General features: G+C 42.1%; 1 protein-coding gene across 5 annotated transcripts in view; it reads right to left on the bottom strand.

The window, feature by feature from the left end:
* Positions 1–19,754, bottom strand: part of NAALADL2 (N-acetylated alpha-linked acidic dipeptidase like 2) — a 1,725,756-nt gene that overhangs the window by 878,966 nt on the left and 827,036 nt on the right. For all 5 annotated transcript variants that reach the window (XM_073674925.1, XM_073674926.1, XM_073674927.1 and 2 more), the window contains one exon: positions 12,756–12,881. In XM_073674925.1, the coding sequence (XP_073531026.1) occupies positions 12,756–12,881 (126 nt within the window). The remainder of the gene's footprint in view (positions 1–12,755; positions 12,882–19,754) is intronic.

The raw sequence follows: 19,754 nt of genomic DNA, 5'->3' as shown, positions 1-19,754 counted from the left end.
AGGTAGTTGAATAGTGATGAGCGAGCATGCTCGCTACTGCTTGGTGCTCGCCCGAGCATCTCACTGCTCGAGATGCTCGGCGCTCTCCGAGTATTTCCGGGGTTGCTCGACGGGAGCTCGGGTCTCCTCCCTGCATGTTTGGCGCTCTTTACAGAGCCAATGAACATGCAGGGATTGCCTGCCACTCACTGTAATACCGTAGCCATGATGGTTGTGACATTACAGTGATTGGCTGGCCACATAGCGTCATCGGGTCTATATCAGACCTGGCGCTGCCATGCTCGTCACAGTCACTCCGGAATCAGACAGTGTAGGGAGAGGTGCTGCTGCGTCAGGGAGAGATTTGCTTGTGTATTAGGTAGTGTAAAGAGAAAAAACGTACATATATCCATCTTAACAAACAGTCCTTTTGAGGATTAACTAATCCATCTGCAGAGATATCAGGCAGGCAGTGTATATAGGCAGGCAGGCAGGGTACATAGCAGACTGCAATGAATATAGCACAATAGGCTCCATTCCAATTCTGCCTTCTGCTGCTGTTAGATATTTCATATAAAAAGGCCCATGTCTTAGGGGACAGGTATACTTTTCTTTGGATCTTAATCCTCATTAGTGGCTTAAAAAGCAATCCAGAGAACACAGTTTTTTGGCACCACTTGCTTGTTGGCACTGCAGAATACAGCCAGATCCTTTCCATATTACAGCGCTAGAAATCCAGCTATATAAAACGGTGTTTTCTCCGTCAAAAGGATCACATATATGTTGTCAGAAAATACTGCTATTTCTGGCCTCCATTAAAAATTTCCTTTAGTGTGTCAGTGAATCAATTCACACCAGTTTGCTGTTCAAACTACTTACCTACAGGCCAGATATTTAAAACTCTGTTTTCTCAGTCACACGGATCACATATACAATGTCAGAACATACCGCCATTTCTGGCCTCCATTAAAAATTTATTTCAGTGTGTCAGTGAAGCGATTCACAGCAGTTTGCTGTTCAAACTACTTACCTACATGCCAGCTATATGAGACTCTGTTTTCTCCATCACACAGATCACATATAAGTTTAAAATGGGCAAGGCACGTGGCAAGGGACGGGGAACTGGATGTGATGGTAATGGTGCATGCCGAGGCCAAGGACAAGGCCGTGGGCAAGCTAAAATTGTGCCACAACAAACACCCACATCTTTTCACCTGACCTTCCCGTCCCAATTTCTAGGGGACCGCAGCACAGCACTATTGAACCCAGAGCAGTGTCAAAAGGTTGTTGGTTGGATAGCGGATAATGCTTCCAGTCACTTAGCCACCACCACCACCACCCAGTCTTCCACACGGTCAAGTCTCAATAGCCGTGAGTCTGGACCGCATATCCCTCACCCTGATCCTCCTTACTCCCATCATGCTGAGTACCCAGAGACAACTGATCCCACACTTGGACACTCTGAAGAGCTGTTCACTTTTCCATTTATAGGTTCAGGCTTCTCGCCTAGTCCACTTGAAGCGGGGCAAGAGGATATCGCATGTAGCGATGCCCAAATATTTGAGCAGCCACGGTCACATAAAGGCGACGGTGGGAAAGTGTCACAAGAGGTGGACGATGATGAGACACAATTGCCAGAAAGTCAGGAGGAGGACCAGGGTGCGGAAGTGGAAGACGAGGTAGTGGATGATATAGTAACTGACCCAACCTGGCAGGAGGACATGCAGAGCGAGGACAGCAGCACACAGCGGGAGGGAGGCAGAGCACCGCAACAGGCAGGAAGAAGCTGTGTGGTGGCCGCAGACAGAAGGCAGGCAACTACTCCCCATAACACCAACATGAAGGAAGTTGCCAGTACAACTGTTAGGTCTTCCCAAGTCTGGTTGTTTTTTAAAGTCTCTGCCAATAACCCCAAAAAGGCCATTTGCACCACCTTCCAGGCCAGCATCAGCAGGGGTAGCAAAACGACCAGCCTGACCACCACCAGCATGAACAGGCACATGGCAGCAAAGCACCCGACTTTGTGCGCCGAACCCCAGGGTCCAGGAACAGTGTCTGCGGGTGGCACCGTTGCTTCTTCTGCTGTTGTGCATGCAAGCCAATCCCCTGTCCATGGTGCATGCGAAGACGTCTCCTGCCCTGCACCTGTCATTGCAAACTCTCAAGCAGCAGCATCAGGAAGCACGTCCATGTTCTTGTCCCAGTGCAGCGTTCAGCTGTCCATACCCCAGTCCTTGGAACACAAGCGCAAATATGCAGCCCACAGGCCACACTACTAAATTCTAACATTTCAACACTGCGCTCGAAATGTTGCCTTTTAGGCTCGTGGAGACGGAAGCATTCCACAAGCATTGCGGGCCCTAGGTCAATCAGGGTTGCCCCCATGGTCTACAGCTCTTGCACCTCATCCTCCTTAGCCTCCTACTCTTCAGCCTCCATCTCCGAAATTACCACATCAGTCACAAGCTGGAAGCACTGCAGCACTGCCTCAGTCAAGCGGCAACAGGCTGTGCTGAAGCTAATATGCTTAGGTGACAAACCTCGCAATGCTGAATTGTTGTGGATAGCTCTGAAAGAGCAGGCAGATCTGTGGCTCACACCATTGAACCTACAGCCAGGCATGGTCGTGTGTGACAATGGCCGGAACCTGGTGGCGGCACTGAGGCGAGATGAGCTCACTCACGTACCATGCCTGGCCCATGTGCTTAACCTCATGGTTCAGAGGTTTCTCAAATCCTACCTGGAGCTGCCCGATCTGCTTGTTAAAGTCCGCCGCCTGTGTGCCCATTTTAGAAAGTCTGCTCCAGCTTCCGCCGCACTTGCAGTGTTTCAGCAGCGTTTGCAGCTTCCGGCTCACAGATTGGTATGTGATGTCCCCACGCATTTGAACTCTACACTGCAGATGTTGGGAAGGATTTGTGAGCAGAAGAGGACCGTTGTTGAGTACCAGCATCAACAAGGTCGTCGGTATTCAGTTCAGACTCCACACATAAGACCTCAGGAGTGGATATGAATGTCAGACATATGTACCATCCTCCAAAACTTTGAGGACTCCACCAAGATGGTGAGCGGCGATGACACCATTATTAGCATCACCATCCCATTATTTCAGGAAATTCATGAAATAATTTAAAAAAAATTGACGTGGGGCTTCGCACTATATTTGTGTCCAGCCAGGTACAGCAGGCAGGAACGGGCTGCCCCCAACCACCAGCTGCCTATTTGTACCTGGCCGGACACAACAATATAGGGAAGCCCTTTTTTTCTTAATTATTTCATGAATTTCATGAAATCATTAAAAAAAAAAATACGTGGGGCTTCTCCCTATTTTTGTGTCCAGCCAGGTACAACAAGGCAGCTGGGGGCTGGAATCTGCAGCGCAGGGAGGCCCAAGCTTTCTGGGCACCACCCCGCTGCAAATTGCAGTCCGCAGCCACCCCGGAAAATGGCGCGTTCATAGAAGCGCCATCTTCTGGCGCTGTGCCCAACTCATCCAAGGCCCTGGTGCGGTGGCACACTGGGTAATAAAGGGGTTAGGGCCAGCTTGGCATTATCAGCTGGCCCTAAGAACGAAATTCATGGGGTCATGCCAATATTAGACATGACCACCATGAATTTCTAGTAAAGTATTTAAAAAAAAACACAACACCCAGAAAAAAGTCCTTTAATTGAAATAAACACACAATTCTTTATTGTTCTAAATTAAACCATACTTACCATCACGCCCATTCCAGCTGAAGCCAACGATCTCCTGCAATAAAAGAAAAATAATAAAGCAACATCATCCTTACCTTTACATGGTTCCCACGCAGCTTCAGCTCTGCTACATCGAGATGACAGGCTGGACCGTAGCAGAAAGCTGCCATCCAGCCTGTCATCCCACAGACACTGAGAAGTGCAGGCATGCTTGCGCTCCTCACTGTCTCGCTGTGACAGCATCCAGATGAGCCGAGATCATGTCCAATGAACTCGGCTCTCCTCATGCACGTCACTGACAGCGTGGGAAAATTCTCCTGCACTCAGCGCTTCATCGTGAGAATTCTCCCACGCTGTCAGTGACGTGCATGAGGTGAGCCGAGTTCATTGGACATGACCTTGGCTCATCTGGATGCCGTCACAGCGAGACTTCTCAGTGTGTGCGGCATGGCAAGCTGGATGGCAGCGTTCTGCTGCGATCCAGCCTGTCATGTGAATGTAGCAGAGCTGAAGCCGTTGTGGGAACCATGGAAAGGTAAGGATGATGTTGCTTTATTATTTTACTTTTATTGCAGAAGATCATTGGCTTCAGCTGGAATGGGCGTGATGGTAAGTATGGTTTAAGTTAGAACAATAAAGAATTGTTTCTTTATTTCAATTAAAGGACTTTATTCTGGGTGTTTGTGTTTTTTTTTTAACTTTGACTATGGGGTTAGTAATGGGGGTGTCTAATAGACGCCTCTCCATTACTAACCTGGGCTTGATGTCAGCTGGCATTATAAGCTGACATCAACCCCAGCCCTATTACCCCACTGCCACCGCTACAGGGCAATGGGAAGAGCGAGGCTAAGTACCAGAATTGGCGCATCCTAAGGATGCGCCATTTCTGGGGCGGCTGACGGCTAGTGTTTCTAGCCTGGGAGGGGGCCAATATTCATGGCACCCTTCCTGGGCTATTAATATCAGCCCCCAGCTGTCTGCCTAGCCTTTGCTAGCTATTAAAATAGGGGGGACCCGACATCATTTTTTTGGGGGGGTCCCCCATTTTAATAGCTAGTAAAGGCTAGGTATTCAGCTAGGGGCTGATATTAGTAGCCTGGGAAGCTCCGTGGGTATTACCCCCTTCCCAAGCTTCAAACATCTGCCCCAGCCGTTTGCTTAAACTCCGCTAGAGCCTAAAATTATGGGGAACCTCACTCCAATTTTTTTTTTAAATAAATCCTTTATTTTAACACTAAATTACAAGTACAGTAATCAACACTGTCACTGTACTTCATATATATGTGACTGACATGTTTCTATCTATCTAATCTATGTGTGATTCTCTATTCCTTCTATTTTAAATTGTCGGTTACCGCTGCTGAAATGCCGGCCAGCTTTTTTAAAGAGACGGTGCATGAAAACACTATTATTTTTTTTAATAAATCCTTTACACTAAATGACAAGTACAGTAAGCAACACTGTCACTGTACTTCATATATATGTGACTGACATGTTTCTATCTATCTAATCTATGTGTGATTCTCTATTCTTTCTGTTCTAAATTGTCCGGTACCGGTTTATGCCGCTGCTGAATTGCCGGCTTTTCATGTTTCACTGTGAGCACTGTTCCCATCGATTTGGGCAATCACTGTAATGTCACAACCACCATGGCTGTGGCATTACAGTGAGTGGCAGACAATCCCTGCATGATTGGTGCTCTAAATAGTGCCAAACATGCAGGACACGCTTTTGGTGCATGAACAGTTATCGAACATAACCTCGAACAGCCAAAATTTTTGAAAATTGTTCGGGTTCGTCGAACAACTCGAACACCGCCCAGAACAGCTCGAATTTGAGATTGGCTTACAGTTCTAGTCGAACACTGCTCATCTCTAGTAATAATACAGAAATTTTGTGGAACGTGCCAAGTATTACACTCCATTTAAAATCAGCCAGCTGTGTTTTGTTAAACTTATTGACACTTGGTCGCTGACAAACAACATACTATTAGGCGACTGCCTGAAACCGTGGCCATCGGATGTGATCCCATATGACTGCCGTAATAATACAGAAATTTTGTGGAGCGTGTCAAATATTACACTCAATTTAAAGTATTTCAGTTGTGGGTTCAAACCTATTCACAGTTGGTTGCTGACAAATAGCATATCTGTAAGCAATGTTGTCAGAGTATCACGCCACTTTTACGGACTGACAATAAAAAAACCATACAAAAAACAAGCTAAAATAGAAAAAGTGGTAAGAAATATTCTTTCCAGGGTAATGACTTGTATATAAGGCCAAAGAAATAATAAAAAAAAAAAAGTTATGGACTGTGTAAGAGATTTATGTGACCAGAATGAACACTCATCTGTAGCTGGTGATACCACTTAGCACCTGTCACTATTGTAAATGCATCTAACAGTGTTTTCGATAGGGAATAGAATAGATTTTAATTTGTTTTGGGCAGCACCAACAGCACGCATTATAAGGCAATAATACCTGGCTGGATCGGTGTAATACGCTACCCATACTGCAATATCTCACCCGTAAACTAATTTCAGATAAGACAGGTAATATTCTAGGATATAGAATCTACTTCAATTGTCCTTCCCTTTATTAAGGAGTGGGTCTCCTATACTGTTATTGCATATGCAAAAAGTTCAAGGGCTGCCAAAAATTAGGACGCACTCCAATACACATTTGAAGAGACGTAAAAAATAATAAAATTAAAATATAAAAACACATCAGTATCTTTAGTATAAAAACAGACTCGCCAATGTAACCTCAATGCAATCACATTGTACAGCTCCTGCACCTCCTCCTCCTTCAACTGTTCAGCCTTTTTTTTTCGAAATGATTATATATCAGTCTCATGCTGGAAGCACTGCAGCACTCCCTCGACCAAGCCGGCACAGGCTGTGCTGAAGATAATATACTTATAGTTAGGTGACAAACTGTACACCGCTGTAGAGTTGTTGAAAGCTGTAACACAGCAGCCTGATCTGTGGTTCTCACCTCTGAACATACAGCCAGGCATGGTAGTGTGTGACAACATCCGGAACCTGGTGGTGGAGAAATGACAGCCGGAATAGATACGGTTTCCCTCTATGCCAGTCCTTTCACCGAGCTAAAGAATATGGCTGTGATGAAATACAACTCTCACCAAGAAGCAACCCTGTCTAAGAAAAGTCTGTGGGAAGGTTCCCGGACACTCTATGGCTGCTTTTTTTACTGTGGACTGGCTCCAGCAATCTATAATATTGCACTCTATAAGATCCGTTCACTGGCAATTGCCCAGCATGTCCAGTTCAAACAACTAACACTGACATACAAAGCCATCCATAACCTTTCTCTTCCATACATATGTGAACGACTCTCACCATATGTTCCTTTACGTAATCTCCGGTCTAACATGCTGGAGAAACTTGCACCTACTGCCACTCAGTATCTTCAGCTCCTTTGTGAGAAACTAATGTATTTGGGCAGCCACTCAATCTACCAAATAAAATTCCTGAGAAGGAAATTGTGGATGGCTTTGCTGCAGGTACTGGGGATACGGCTAATACCATGGCATCATGCCATAATTCACTGGAAATATTCCAGGCTAGAGACCGACTACTGCTGCTGTCTACTTTGTGAACATTGTGTTGTAGCTTGATTTACCCAGGACCCACAATCCTATGTGTCAGGAAGATGTGTTTCGTCCCAGGGTCCCCTCTTCCACAATATTAACCCAGTGATGGGTCAGTGAGATGTACCGTCCCTGGCCACATTCACTTGTCCATAGTTAGGTGGACCTTCTCAGTAACTGCGTTGTTGAGGGCACGGGTGATGTTCTGGGACACGTGCTTGAGTAAGGCGGGAACGGCACACCGGGAGAAATAGTGGTGGCTGGGGACTGAGTACAGAGGGACGGCCGCCGCCATCAATTTTCAGAAAGCTTCAGTCTCCATGAGCCTAAAAGGCAACATTCCAAGTGCAAGCATTCAAGAAATATGGCAGTTTAGTATTGTGGCCTGTGCGGTGTTGGCTGTTTATTTGCACTTTCATTCAAAGGACTGGGGTCAGTACAACTGAACGCTGCACTAGGCAAGGATGTAGACGTGGTTGCTAATGGTGGTGGCTGCAAGTGTGCAATGACAGGTGCAGGGTGGAAGGCATCTTCGCCTGCGCCATGGAGAGTGGAATTGAGTGCACGCACAACAGCGGAACAGGCAGTGGTGTCACCCGAACACACTGTTTATGGACCCCGGCATTCGGCCTAACTAGTCGGGTGCTTTTCTGCCATGTGCCGGAGCATGCTGGTGGTGGTCAGGCTTGCAGTTTTGCTGCCCCTGCTGATGCAGGCATGGCAGATGTTGCAAATGGCCTTTTTGGGGTTAACGTGACAGTCTTTAAAAAAGAGCCAAGCTCGAGAAGACCTAACAGTTGGACTGGCAACTTCCCTCGTGTTGGTGTTCTGGAGAACAGTTGACCGCCTTGTGTCTGTGGCCACCCCACTGCTTGTTCCTGCCTGTTGTGGTGCTATGCCTCCCTTCCCCTCTGTGCTGCTGTTCTCGCTGTGCACATCACCTTGCCAGGTTGGGTAAGCGACTTCATCGTCCTCCACCTCGTCTTCCACGTACGCACCCTGGACCTCCTCCTGACTTGCTGGCAATTGTGTATCATCATCATCATCCACTTCTTGTGACAGTAATTGCTCTTTTCCACCATTGCCTTCATGTGGCCGTGGCTGCTCAAATATTTGGGCATCACTACATGTGATCTCCTCTTGCCCAACTTGAAGTGGGCTGGGCGAGAGGCCCTAATCTATTAATGGAAAAGTGAACAGCTCTTCGGAGTGTCCAAGTGTGGGGTCAGTTGTCTCTGGGCACTCGGCATGGTGGGGGGAAGGAGGATCAGGGTGAGGAATATGTGGTCCAGACTCATGGCTACTGAGACTGGACCATTGGGAAGACAGGGTGGAGGTGGTGGTTAACTGACTGGAAGCATTATATGCAATCCAACCAACAACCTTTCCACACTGGTCTGGCTTCAATTGTGGTGTTCCACGGCCCCCTACAAAGTGGGACAGGAAGGTAGGCTGACATGATGTGGGTGCTTGTGGTGCTACCTCAGCAGGCACAACTTCAGGTTGCCCTCTGCGTGCACAATCATCATCACTTCCCAGCCCCTTGCTATGCACCTTGCCCATTTTAAGTGGAGTATAATATTTGTCAAGTGTGAATAGGTTTGAACAACACACAACTGCCAGACTTTAAATGGAGTATAATATTTGGCATGCTCCCAAAAATGTCAGGATTTTTACCGTAGTAATAGTGGATCACCTGAGATGATGGACAAGTTTCTCTGCTTCCACAATGCTATTAAAATCAAACAAATCTGGCTGTAGGCTGCTAACAAGCAAATGGAGCAGTAAAATGGTGTATTATATTGCTTTTCAAGCAAATAATCAGGATTAAGAGCAAAAAGAATATTAGCCCAGATATCTAGGGCTATGGATATCAGCAACAGCAGCAGACAGAACATGCAATGGAGCCTATTCTTCTCTCTACACTCTCCACAAATTATGCCTGTGTAACTCCTGCTATCATCAAGATTGATATACATCTGGATAAGTCCTTAGAAGGACTGTTAGTTGAGACATATATTGCTCTAGAATACCTAACAAAATAAACCTCCAATTCTCTCCCTAGCTCTGCAGCACCTCTCCCTACTCTGCCTGTCTGAAGGGTAGACTGCGAAGACCATAACATGGCTGTGGCATTTCAGTGACTGGCAGGCAATCCCCCATGTTTATTCACTGTCTTAACAGAGAAAAACATGCGGGGCGGGGACTCGAGCTCCCGCCTGAGCATCCAGGAAGTACTCAATGAGTGCCGAGCATCTAGAACAGTGAAATGCTCGGGCAAGTACCAAGCATCTCGCTCATCACTACTCATCACTATTACTGACCCGATTGCAATGTTATACACCAGTGAATTCTGAATAAGTTGTACTTGTATTCTTATGTTTAACATCCTTGATCCATCAAACATATGTTGCATATAATTAATTAATAGTATGATGTTGCAATGAAGGAGTGTCTAGTGTTTTATAAATGGTAAGATGCCATACCAGGAGCATGTTATGAGTAAGACTGTGGAAGTTGAAACACAGGAACATCTGAAATTACATCTTTTCATGATTATCTTTTTTATGGAAGTCTAATAAATTGAGAAATTATTTTACCAGAGACACCAACTTTTATATTGGACTTTAAGCAGTTTCTTTGTCCAAGCAGGCAGATTTATTAAAGTTCATAAATCTTTTCCAGCAAAACAGATAAACAGACTTTTTGGCATAAGGCAAAAGAAAGTAGTCAATACAGTTGTACTGGGCTGATGTCTTCACAATATTGTCCAGATTCTCACTGCACAGTCTGACCAGAAGTAAGTGAGCTCTCCAGCTCCCACAGAGACCAGGTCTCAGAGATGTCTCCACCTCTACACACATACCACTAGGGGCAGCTCAGGTGCCCTTTTAACCTAGCTTCACTTCCTGGATTGGAGGATCGGAAAAACTGGTCCCACCCATCACTTACCTATCATTCCTGACACGTGAACCCGTACTGCTCCACTAAATCAAAACCTCTTAGTACCCTATCAGTGCTAGAGCATTTTCCATGTGTCACATCACCAAGGCCATGTACCTCAGTGAAACATTCACTCTGTTCTGATCTGTCAGCAGCAGACGCCATCTTGCTGCCTATCTAAAACATCTATAAATATATACAGGTGCATCTCAATAAATTAGAATATCATCAAAAAGTAATTTATTTCAGTTCTTCAATACAAAAAGTGAAACTTATATGTCATTGCAAACAGAATGATCTATTTCAAGTGTTTATTTCTGTTAATATTGATGATTATGGCTTACAGACAATGAAAACACAAAAGTCATCATCTCAGTAAATTAGAATACTTTATAACAACAGCTTGAAAAATGTTTATAAAAACCGAAACTTTGGCCTACTGAAATGTATGTTCAGTAAATGCACTCAATACTTGATCAGAGCTCCTTTTCCATCAATTACTGCATCAATGTGGCATGGCATGGAGGCGATCAGCCTGTGGCACTGATGAGGTGCTATGGAAGCCCAGGTTGATTTGATAGCAGCCTTCAGCTCACCAAAATTGTTGGGTCTGGTGTCTCTCATCTTCCTCTTGACAAGGTCAGGCGAGTTTGCTGGCCAGTCAAGCACAGTGATATTGTTGTTTTTAAACCATGTATTGGTACTTTGGGCAGTGTGGACTGGTGCCAAGTCCTGTTGGAGAATGAAATTTCCATCTCCAAAAAGCTTGTCGGCAGAGGGAAGCATAAAGTGCACTAAAATATCCTGGTAGACAGCTGCGCTGACTTTGGTCTTGATAAAACACAGTGGACCTACACCGGCAGATGACATGGCTTTCAAACCATCACTGATTGTGGAAACTTTGTGTGCCTCTCCACTCTTCCTCCAGACTCTGAATGAAAATTGGAACTCGGGGACCTGGTGGAGTGTGTCAATGACTGCCTTCAGGATATCTGTCAAGTCAACAGTCTTCCCCATGATTGTGGAGCCTACTGAAACAGACTAAGGGGCCTTTTTGAACGCTTAGGAAGCCTTTGCCAGTGTTTATTGATTATTTTAATTTACTGAAATAATGACTTTTGTGTTTCTTTGGCTGTAAGCCATAATCATCAACATAAACAGAAATAAACACTTGAAATAGATCACTCTTTTTTTAATGACTCTATATAATATATGATTTTCACTTTTTGTATTGAAGAACTGAAATAAATTAACTTTTGATGATATTCTAATTTAGTGAGATGTACCTGTATATACACATATAAACACCAACATATTTCAGTGTGTAACAGCAGCAGTATGGTTATGGTGCATACCGTTGTTAAATTTGGCTACTAAAATGGTTATGCAAAAACTTGTCCTTTTATTTATTTATTTTTTTTTATTTAAATATTCCCTACTTTTACAAACATTTTATAACACTAAAAAACTATGCTGCAAGGTGGATACATGCATGGAAAGGAAATTGCGTAAAAGCCATTAGTTTTGTTAGTGCTCGCATGGTTGCTAAATTGTACTACTAAGACAGTTTCAAAACATTAACCTTTGTCTGTATTTTTATTTACTTATTTATTTTCTTTAAATGATCCCCTTTTGACAAAAAATGAAACACAACCCTAAAAATGCTATACCACTAAGTAGCTTTACTAGTTACACGTAAGTTCATGCCCAGAAAGGATTATGTGGCTACAGCTTACAGTATAGAGCTGGAGTTACAGAGGCTTCAAATCTACAGCCTATCATTTGAATATTAATTCAAATGCTGATTCACAGTAATGGAGTAGCAAACTGGCCATATGAAGGTATTGCTGAACTTAGTTTTGAAAGAGCTACATGTGCATATAAATAGTTGAGGGGGTGAAATCCTGCTGACAGATTCTATTTAATGTGTAGCCTCTAGGCTCAGCAGTGATAGATACAAAAGGTGCTTCACTGACTTCAGCAACAATAACACTATTAAAACTGTTTTCTGTAACCAGTCAACCTTTGCTAATCACATGATCAGTACTGATTTTCATCCACCGAATGAAAACAATACATTCTCTTACTGAATAATTTCCATCAGAGAACTTAAAAATTCTAAATAATTAATAGATTCTACCACATTTTTAAGATCTCACTTAACAAGAACACATACTCCCTATTCACTTTCCTAAATATAGACACTGACTGTCTCTTTGGTTTGCACTATATGGTTTTAGGGGTACTCCTTCCATATTTATGTAGTACGAAACTGGGTAATCTATTTAAAGTTGTCATTGTGTTTTTTTTGCTTCTACTGACATTGATGTTATGACTGATATAATTGATCTGTGTAATAAATCTTAACAGTTAATCAGTTTTCTATGTTTTATTTATTTATTTATTTAGGAGAAATGCAAGAGCAATGTTTTCAAATAGCAACAGAAATATAATATTATGAGCCCAAATATAAGTGTTACAAAAAAAATATTTTTGTGAACATGCATAAATTGTTTTTACTAACCTTGTATAATAGTGGTAAAAATCCAAGTTTCAATAAAGCAATAGATGTTTTTGTTGAGATTTGCTTTTTTTGTGTTACTCTCTGTAGGTCTTCTACCGTTCCATATTGCACATCTATAACTTCACCCTGAAGAGAAATAATATAAATATTGTGTACAGATGGGAAAGATTTGTAATAATAACAACAGGAATACTGTTTACAAAAATGAAGAAGCCATGACTTATTTGTCATCAAGCCTTTTCAAAAATTAGCTGTATTTTGGGAGCTGTTTCATGTTTGTGTACCCTCAAGACAATACACTTTCCAGGATCAGTTGTAATTTCTAGGACTATGAAATACAGTGGCCAGCCAGGAAATGTGTGGTTGAAGTGGATGTACAACGGCTGAGGCAGGAGCAGCATAATAGAGAGTTTGGATGGGGCAGCCATAAAGATGTGTGACAGTTTAGGACTAGTAGCATCAACACCAGCAGTGCTACATTATGGAGAGGGAGTTGATGCCACACTGAGCAAGGTCTTTCAGCACTATCGGCAACAGAAGACAGACAGACAGGACAGTCATGTTGGTGTTATGGCAAATTTCATCATTGGCATCAGCCATTTGTGAATGGAAGTCATGGCTGAACCAAATCTGACTCATATTAACACGCTTTAAAATGGAGCAGGCAAGGAGATGTGTGTGAGTTTGGGGCCAATAGCAACCCCAGAAGCAGTACTGTCTTCTACTGGGCTGCCAGGAGATTTGTGGCTGTGGAAGAAACAGCAATGCAGAAGGTTAGGGCAGGGTTGGAAAACAGATGTGTGGACTGTTGAAGTTTAGGGCTAGCAATGACAGCCTCAGTGGCAGCAGCAGTATTGCAGTATAGATAACAGTATAGAACAGAAAGTAAAGAGCAAGAAGGGGCTGATAAGTGGAGAAGGAAACGGATATATTAGAAAGGTTCTTATATTGGTCTATACTATTGATTTATGCAAAATTAGCTGAAAAAGCAATTCCGTTTTAAATTCTAAAATTGTTTATGACTGTAGTTTCCGCTAGGGAAGGATTAAGTTTACTTTACATAATGTTTTATTTTTTTATTGGAAAAGCGCCAAGCACATTCTACTTTTGGATAAAGGCCAATATTTTGAGTTTAGTTCCAGAAAAAAAAGGGGTTTTGAAACATGTTTTAAGCTATTTTTATATAAATAACATATGGCCGTAAGTGAAAATAAGTAAATTATTCTCTTTGCAGTCAGGACCCAAAATTTTACTTGCATGTAGGAACTGAGTTCCAAAATGTATCGTTCCTATGTCTCTTAGCAATGGACAAATTATTATTCATTATGTAGTCTTTCAGATAAAATATAAAAAATGCTGTAAGAGTTTTTCCTGAACATGTAGATTGTTGCAGATAATTAAGGTCAACAGATGAGGATCACTGCAATCAATTCATGAAAATAAAAAATGTAAAAGATATATGTAATCTAAGTAATATACAGTATATGAACTAAAAATTCCAGTTATTGAACGGATAATATTTTATTCACACTTTGTTAACCCCTTTACCACTTTGGGTTTTTCCATTTTTGTTTTATTACTCCCTTTCTTCCCAGAGCCATCATTTTTTTATTTCTTAGTCAATATAGCTATGTTACGTTTTTTTTTTGTGGGATGAGTGGTACTTTTGAAAGACACCATTGGTTTTACCATATTGTGTACTGGACAATGGAAAAAAATTCAAAGTGCGGTGAAATTGCAAAATAAGTGCAATTTCACAATTGTTTTTTTGGATTTTTTTTTTACTATGTTCACTAAATGCCAAATATCACATGCAATTATGATTCCCCAGGTCTTTACAAGTTCCTAGATAACAAACATGTATAGTTGTTTTTTTTTATTTAAATGGTGAAAAAAAAAATCCAAAGTTTGCAAAAAAAGTCTTTATTTTCCGAGATCCATAGCGTCTCCATTTTTTGTGATCTGAGGCGGAGTGAGGGCTTTTTTTGTGCGCCGAGCTGAAATTTTTCATTTGTACCATTTTGGGGTAGGTACAATCTTTTAATTGCCTGTTATTGCCATTTATTGCAATGTTGCGGTGACCACAAAAAACTTAATTCCGTTGTTTTTAATTTTTTTTCTCTTTATGCTGTTTACCAATCGGATTCATTATTTTTTTATATTGATAGATCGGGTGATTCTGAATACTGTAATACTAAATATGTACTGTATATATTTAGCTTTTTTTATTATTATTTTGAATGGGGCAAAAGGGGGGCGATTTGAACTTTTAGATTTTTTTTAATTTTTAAAAACATGTTTTTCTACTTTTCACTTGCTTCAATAGTCTTCATGGGAGACAAGAAGTTGTGATCATTTGGTCACCTGTGTTACACACAGCAGGGCTTAATCCCTGCTGTGTTTAGCTAAAGTGCTCCCTTGCTATGAGCGCCGACCCCTGGACGGCGCTCATAGTATCCCGGCAATGACAACTGCAGGGGTCTCCTGCAGACCCCGGGATCTCATGCCAACTCATCAGCGACCCACAGTTATGTGACACAGGCGCCGATGGGTGGGACTAATGACGTCCTTCCACCGCGGTCATGTTAAATGCCTCTGTCAGAGATTAACAGTGGTATTTAACATGTTAAAAGCCGCAGTTGGATCGTGATTCCACTAGCAGCTGTTAGGGGCACATGACAGTGAATGAGATGAGCTGTTATGTGCTTTCAAACATGCGGGCTCATAGCCGGAGCACGCATGGGGTGCAGGGATACGATCTTGGACGTATGAGTATGTCCAATGTTGTAAAGAGGTTAAAGGGATATTCAGAAGTCTAGGGAATAACTTTCTGGCAATTGCGGGTTGGACTGCTGTAGCCCCCAGTGATAACAAGAACCGGGGCTCTGAAGAGCCACAGCTGTAAGGAGCGGAGGTTAATCATGCACACTGCCTGTAATTCATTCTACAGTGGTGGCCAAAAGTATTGGCACCCCTGCAATTCTGTCAGATAATACTCAGTTTCTTCCTGAAAATGATTGCAATCACAAATTCTTTGGTATTATTATCTTCATTTAATTTGTCTTCAATGAAAAAACACAAAAAGAATTGTCCTAAAGCCAAATTGGATACAATTCCACACCAAACCTAAAAAAGGGGGTGGACAAAAGTATTGGCACTGTTTGAAAAATCATGTGATGCTTCTCTAATTCGTGTAAATAACAGCACCTGTAACTTACATGTGGCACCGAACAAGTGTTGGCAATAACTAAATCACACTTGCAGCCAGTTAACATGGATTAAAGTTGACTCAACCTCTGTCCTGTGTCCTTGTGTGTACCACATTGAGCATGGAGAAAAGAAAGAAGACCAAAGAACTGTCTGAGGACTTGAGAAACCAAATTTTGAGGAAGCATGAGCAATCTCATGGCTACAAGTCCATCTCCAAAGACCTGAATGTTCCTGTGTCTTCCATGCACAGTGTCATCAAAAAGTTTAAAGCCCATGGCACTGTGGCTAACCTCCCTAGATGTGGACGGAAAAGAAAAATTGACGAGAGATTTCAACGCAAGATTGTGCGGATGGTGGATAAAGAACCTCGACTAACATCCAAACAAGTACAAGCTGCCCTGCTGTCCGAGGGTACAACAGTGTCAACCCGTACTATCCGTCGGCGTCTGAATGAAAAGGGACTGTATGGTAGGATACCCAGGAAGACCCCACTTCTTACCCCGAGACATAAAAAAGCCAGGCTGGAGTTTGCCAAAACTTACCTGAGAAAGCCTAAAATGTTTTGGAAGAATGTTTTCTGGTCAGATGAGACAAAAGTAGAGCTTTTTGGCAAAAAGAGTGTACAGGAAAAAAAAGGAGGCATTCAAAGAAAAGAACACGGTCCCTACAGTCAAACATGGCGGAGGTTCCCTGATGTTTTGGGGTTGCTTTGCTGCCTCTGGCACTGGACTGCTTGACCGTGTGCATGGCATTATGAAGTCTGAAGACTACCAACAAATTTTGCATCATAATGTAGGGCCCAGTTTGAGAAAGCTGGGTCTCCCTCAGAGGTCATGGGTCTTCTAGCAGGACAATGACCCAAAATACACTTCCAAAAGCACTATAAAATGCTTTGGGAGAAAGCACTGGAGGCTTCTAAGGTGGCCAGCAATGAGTCCAGACCTGAATCCCAAAGAATACCTGTGGAGAGATCTCAAAATGGCAGTTTGGAGAAGGCACCCTTCAAATATCAGGGACCTGGAGCAGTTTGCCAAAGAAGAATGGTCTACAATTCCTGCAGAGCATTGAAAGAAACTCATTGATGGTTACCGGAAGCGGTTGTTCGCAGTTATTTTGCCTAAAGGTTGTGCAACCAAGTATTAGGCTGAGGGTGCCAATACTTTTGTCTGGCCCATTTTTGGAATTTTGTGTGAAATGATCAATGATTTTATTTTTGCTTCATTCTCTTTTGTGTTTTTTCCTTGCAAGCAAATTAAATGAAGATAATAATACCAAAGAATTTGTGATTGCAATCATTTTCAGGAAGAAACTGAGTATTATCTGACAGAATTGCAGGGGTGCCAATACTTTTGGCCACCACTGTAACTGCAGCGATGAAAATCCACCAAAAACAGCAGTCTGAAATATCTGACACCTCAATTAGAATGAATAGAGCAGCATTGTGCACTATTGACCAGTGCTCCAGTAAGCAGTCTTGTTATCGCTGTGGGCCACAGCGGTTAGACCTCCAGCAATCGGAAAGTTACAGTGGATAGGGGATAACTTTCAAACTTGAGAACAACCCTTTAACTTAATTCTTACAAAATCAATCATTTTTTATTATTTCAAGTGTATAGGGTTGACTAATACACTGCATTTCAAATTATTATGCAAATGTAATTTTTCTCCAGTTTTCCTAACTGGTCGATGCATATGAGTCAGTATAATGTTCAAATCATCAGCCGTATAAGTTAAAATTTATTGAACAAACCTCCCAATGATAAGTGTTTTTTTTCAAAACTAAAACACTCAAAATGCACTGTTCCAAATCATTCTTAACAACAGAGTTTCCAAACAGTTTATAGGTTGTAAAGAACTGAAAATGGCCACTTGTTGAATTTGCAGTATCAAGAGGTCACATTTAATAAAATCAAAAGCTTTTTCAATTGAAAACATCTCAACAGGCAAAGTTACATGTTAATATAGGACCCCTTCTTTGATATCAACTTCACAATTCTTGCATCCATTGAACTTGCAAATTCTTGAATTGTTTCTGCTCAAATTTCTTTGCAGGATGTAAGTATAGCCTCTGAGAGCTGATGTTTTGATGTAATCTGCCTCCAACCCTCATAGATCTCTTGCTTGATGATACTCTGAAGGTTCTCAATAGGGTTGAGGTCAGGTGAAGATGGTTACTACACCAAGAGTTTCTCTCCTTTTATGCTCATAGCAGCCATTGACTCGGAGGAATTCTTTGTCGCATGAGATGGTGCATTGTCATGATTGATATATAATATTCAGAGGTCATTTTCACACCTTCACAGACCTTAAAGGGGCCTAACAGTTCTCTCCCAATCATTCCAACCCAAAACATGACTCCGCCATCTCCTTGTTGGGACATGGTGGCCATCCACCAAACATCCACTACTTCATCCATCTGGACACCTCAGGGCTACACTGCACTCATTAGTAAACAAGCTGTCTTAAAATTCATGTATTTCGCCATGTCTGGGCCCATTGTAACCATTTCTACGTCTGAGCATTGTTTAGACTTTGCCGAATAGTAGGTTTATGCACAACTTCAGACCTCTGGATGATCCTGCACCTTGAAATTTGCGAGACTCCAGGAACACCAGTAGCTTCAAATACCTGTTTTCTGCTTTGTAATGCTATTTTAGCAGCTGCTATTTTAATCTGATGAATTTGTCTGGCTGAAATCTTCCTCATTATGCCTTTATCTGCAAAAAACTGTATGTGCTGTGTGTTAGAACCCTCCTGTTAGTTTTTGCTATCTTGTGTTTTGCGGTCACGTGACCAGCTGCCTATATATTCCAGCTCCGCCCTTCTGGCTTTGCTGGACTTCAGTGTTTTTTGCCTGTCTCTCTAGCCAGGTGCTTCGGTGCCTATCTCTGTCTAGTTTGCTTGGTCCTCTGGGACCTTTAGTTCTTTTGTCAGTTTGTCTTTTTGCTCTGCAACAACTTCTGTTAGGAGGTGTCCCATTTTTGCCCCAGTCCTTAGTTCTTTTATGGACCCCTCCCTTTATTCTATAGGTCTCCGTTCAGAACGGAACAGGCTGCCCATTATATCGTAGGGATTCAGCTTAGTCTTACTGTAAGGACAGCTTTTCCCATTCTTTCCTTAGTTTATGTTGCAGATCATAACACGCTGTATCAGCATTAAAGGGAAGTTTTCACCATGAAAATGCTGTCCAATCTGCAGGCATCATGCTATAGATCAAGGGGAGCTGAGCAGATTGGTATATAGTTTTGTAAGAAAAGATTCAGTATAATCTGTGATTTAATATTTTAATCTTCTACTCTTTCTGGGAATTTTAGTCCAGTGGGCGGTCCCTATCAGTGACTGACAACTTTCTTTATATAAGTGTGTATATAGCGACAGCTGTCACTCACAGATAGGACCTAATAATAAAAATTGAATAAAACCAGAAGAATAAATGATTAAATCACAGATTATACTAAATCTTTTCTTACATACCTACAGTTGAAACCAGAAGTTTACATACGCTATATAAAAAGATAAATATGCATGTTTTTCTCAATATATGACATGAAATTAGAATGAACCTTTCCCGTTTTAGGTCAATTAGGATTACCATCATTTTTAATATATGTCAAATGCCAGAATAATGAGAAAGAGAGAATGTTTTAAGGCATTTTTATTACTTACTGCAAAGTCAAAAGTTTACATACATTTCATTAATATTTGGTACCATTGCCCTTAAACTGAATGACTTGGGTCAAACGTTTGGGATATCCTTCCACAAGCTTCTCACAATAGTTGGTAGGAATT

This window comes from Phyllobates terribilis, unplaced genomic scaffold (genome assembly GCF_046119375.1).
Source record: "Phyllobates terribilis strain yellow unplaced genomic scaffold, ASM4611937v1 Scaffold_3__8_contigs__length_932513732, whole genome shotgun sequence".
Taxonomy (NCBI): domain Eukaryota; kingdom Metazoa; phylum Chordata; class Amphibia; order Anura; family Dendrobatidae; genus Phyllobates; species Phyllobates terribilis.
The sequence above is the reverse complement of the archived record's forward strand: the minus strand, read 5'-3'. Positions and strand labels throughout refer to the sequence as shown.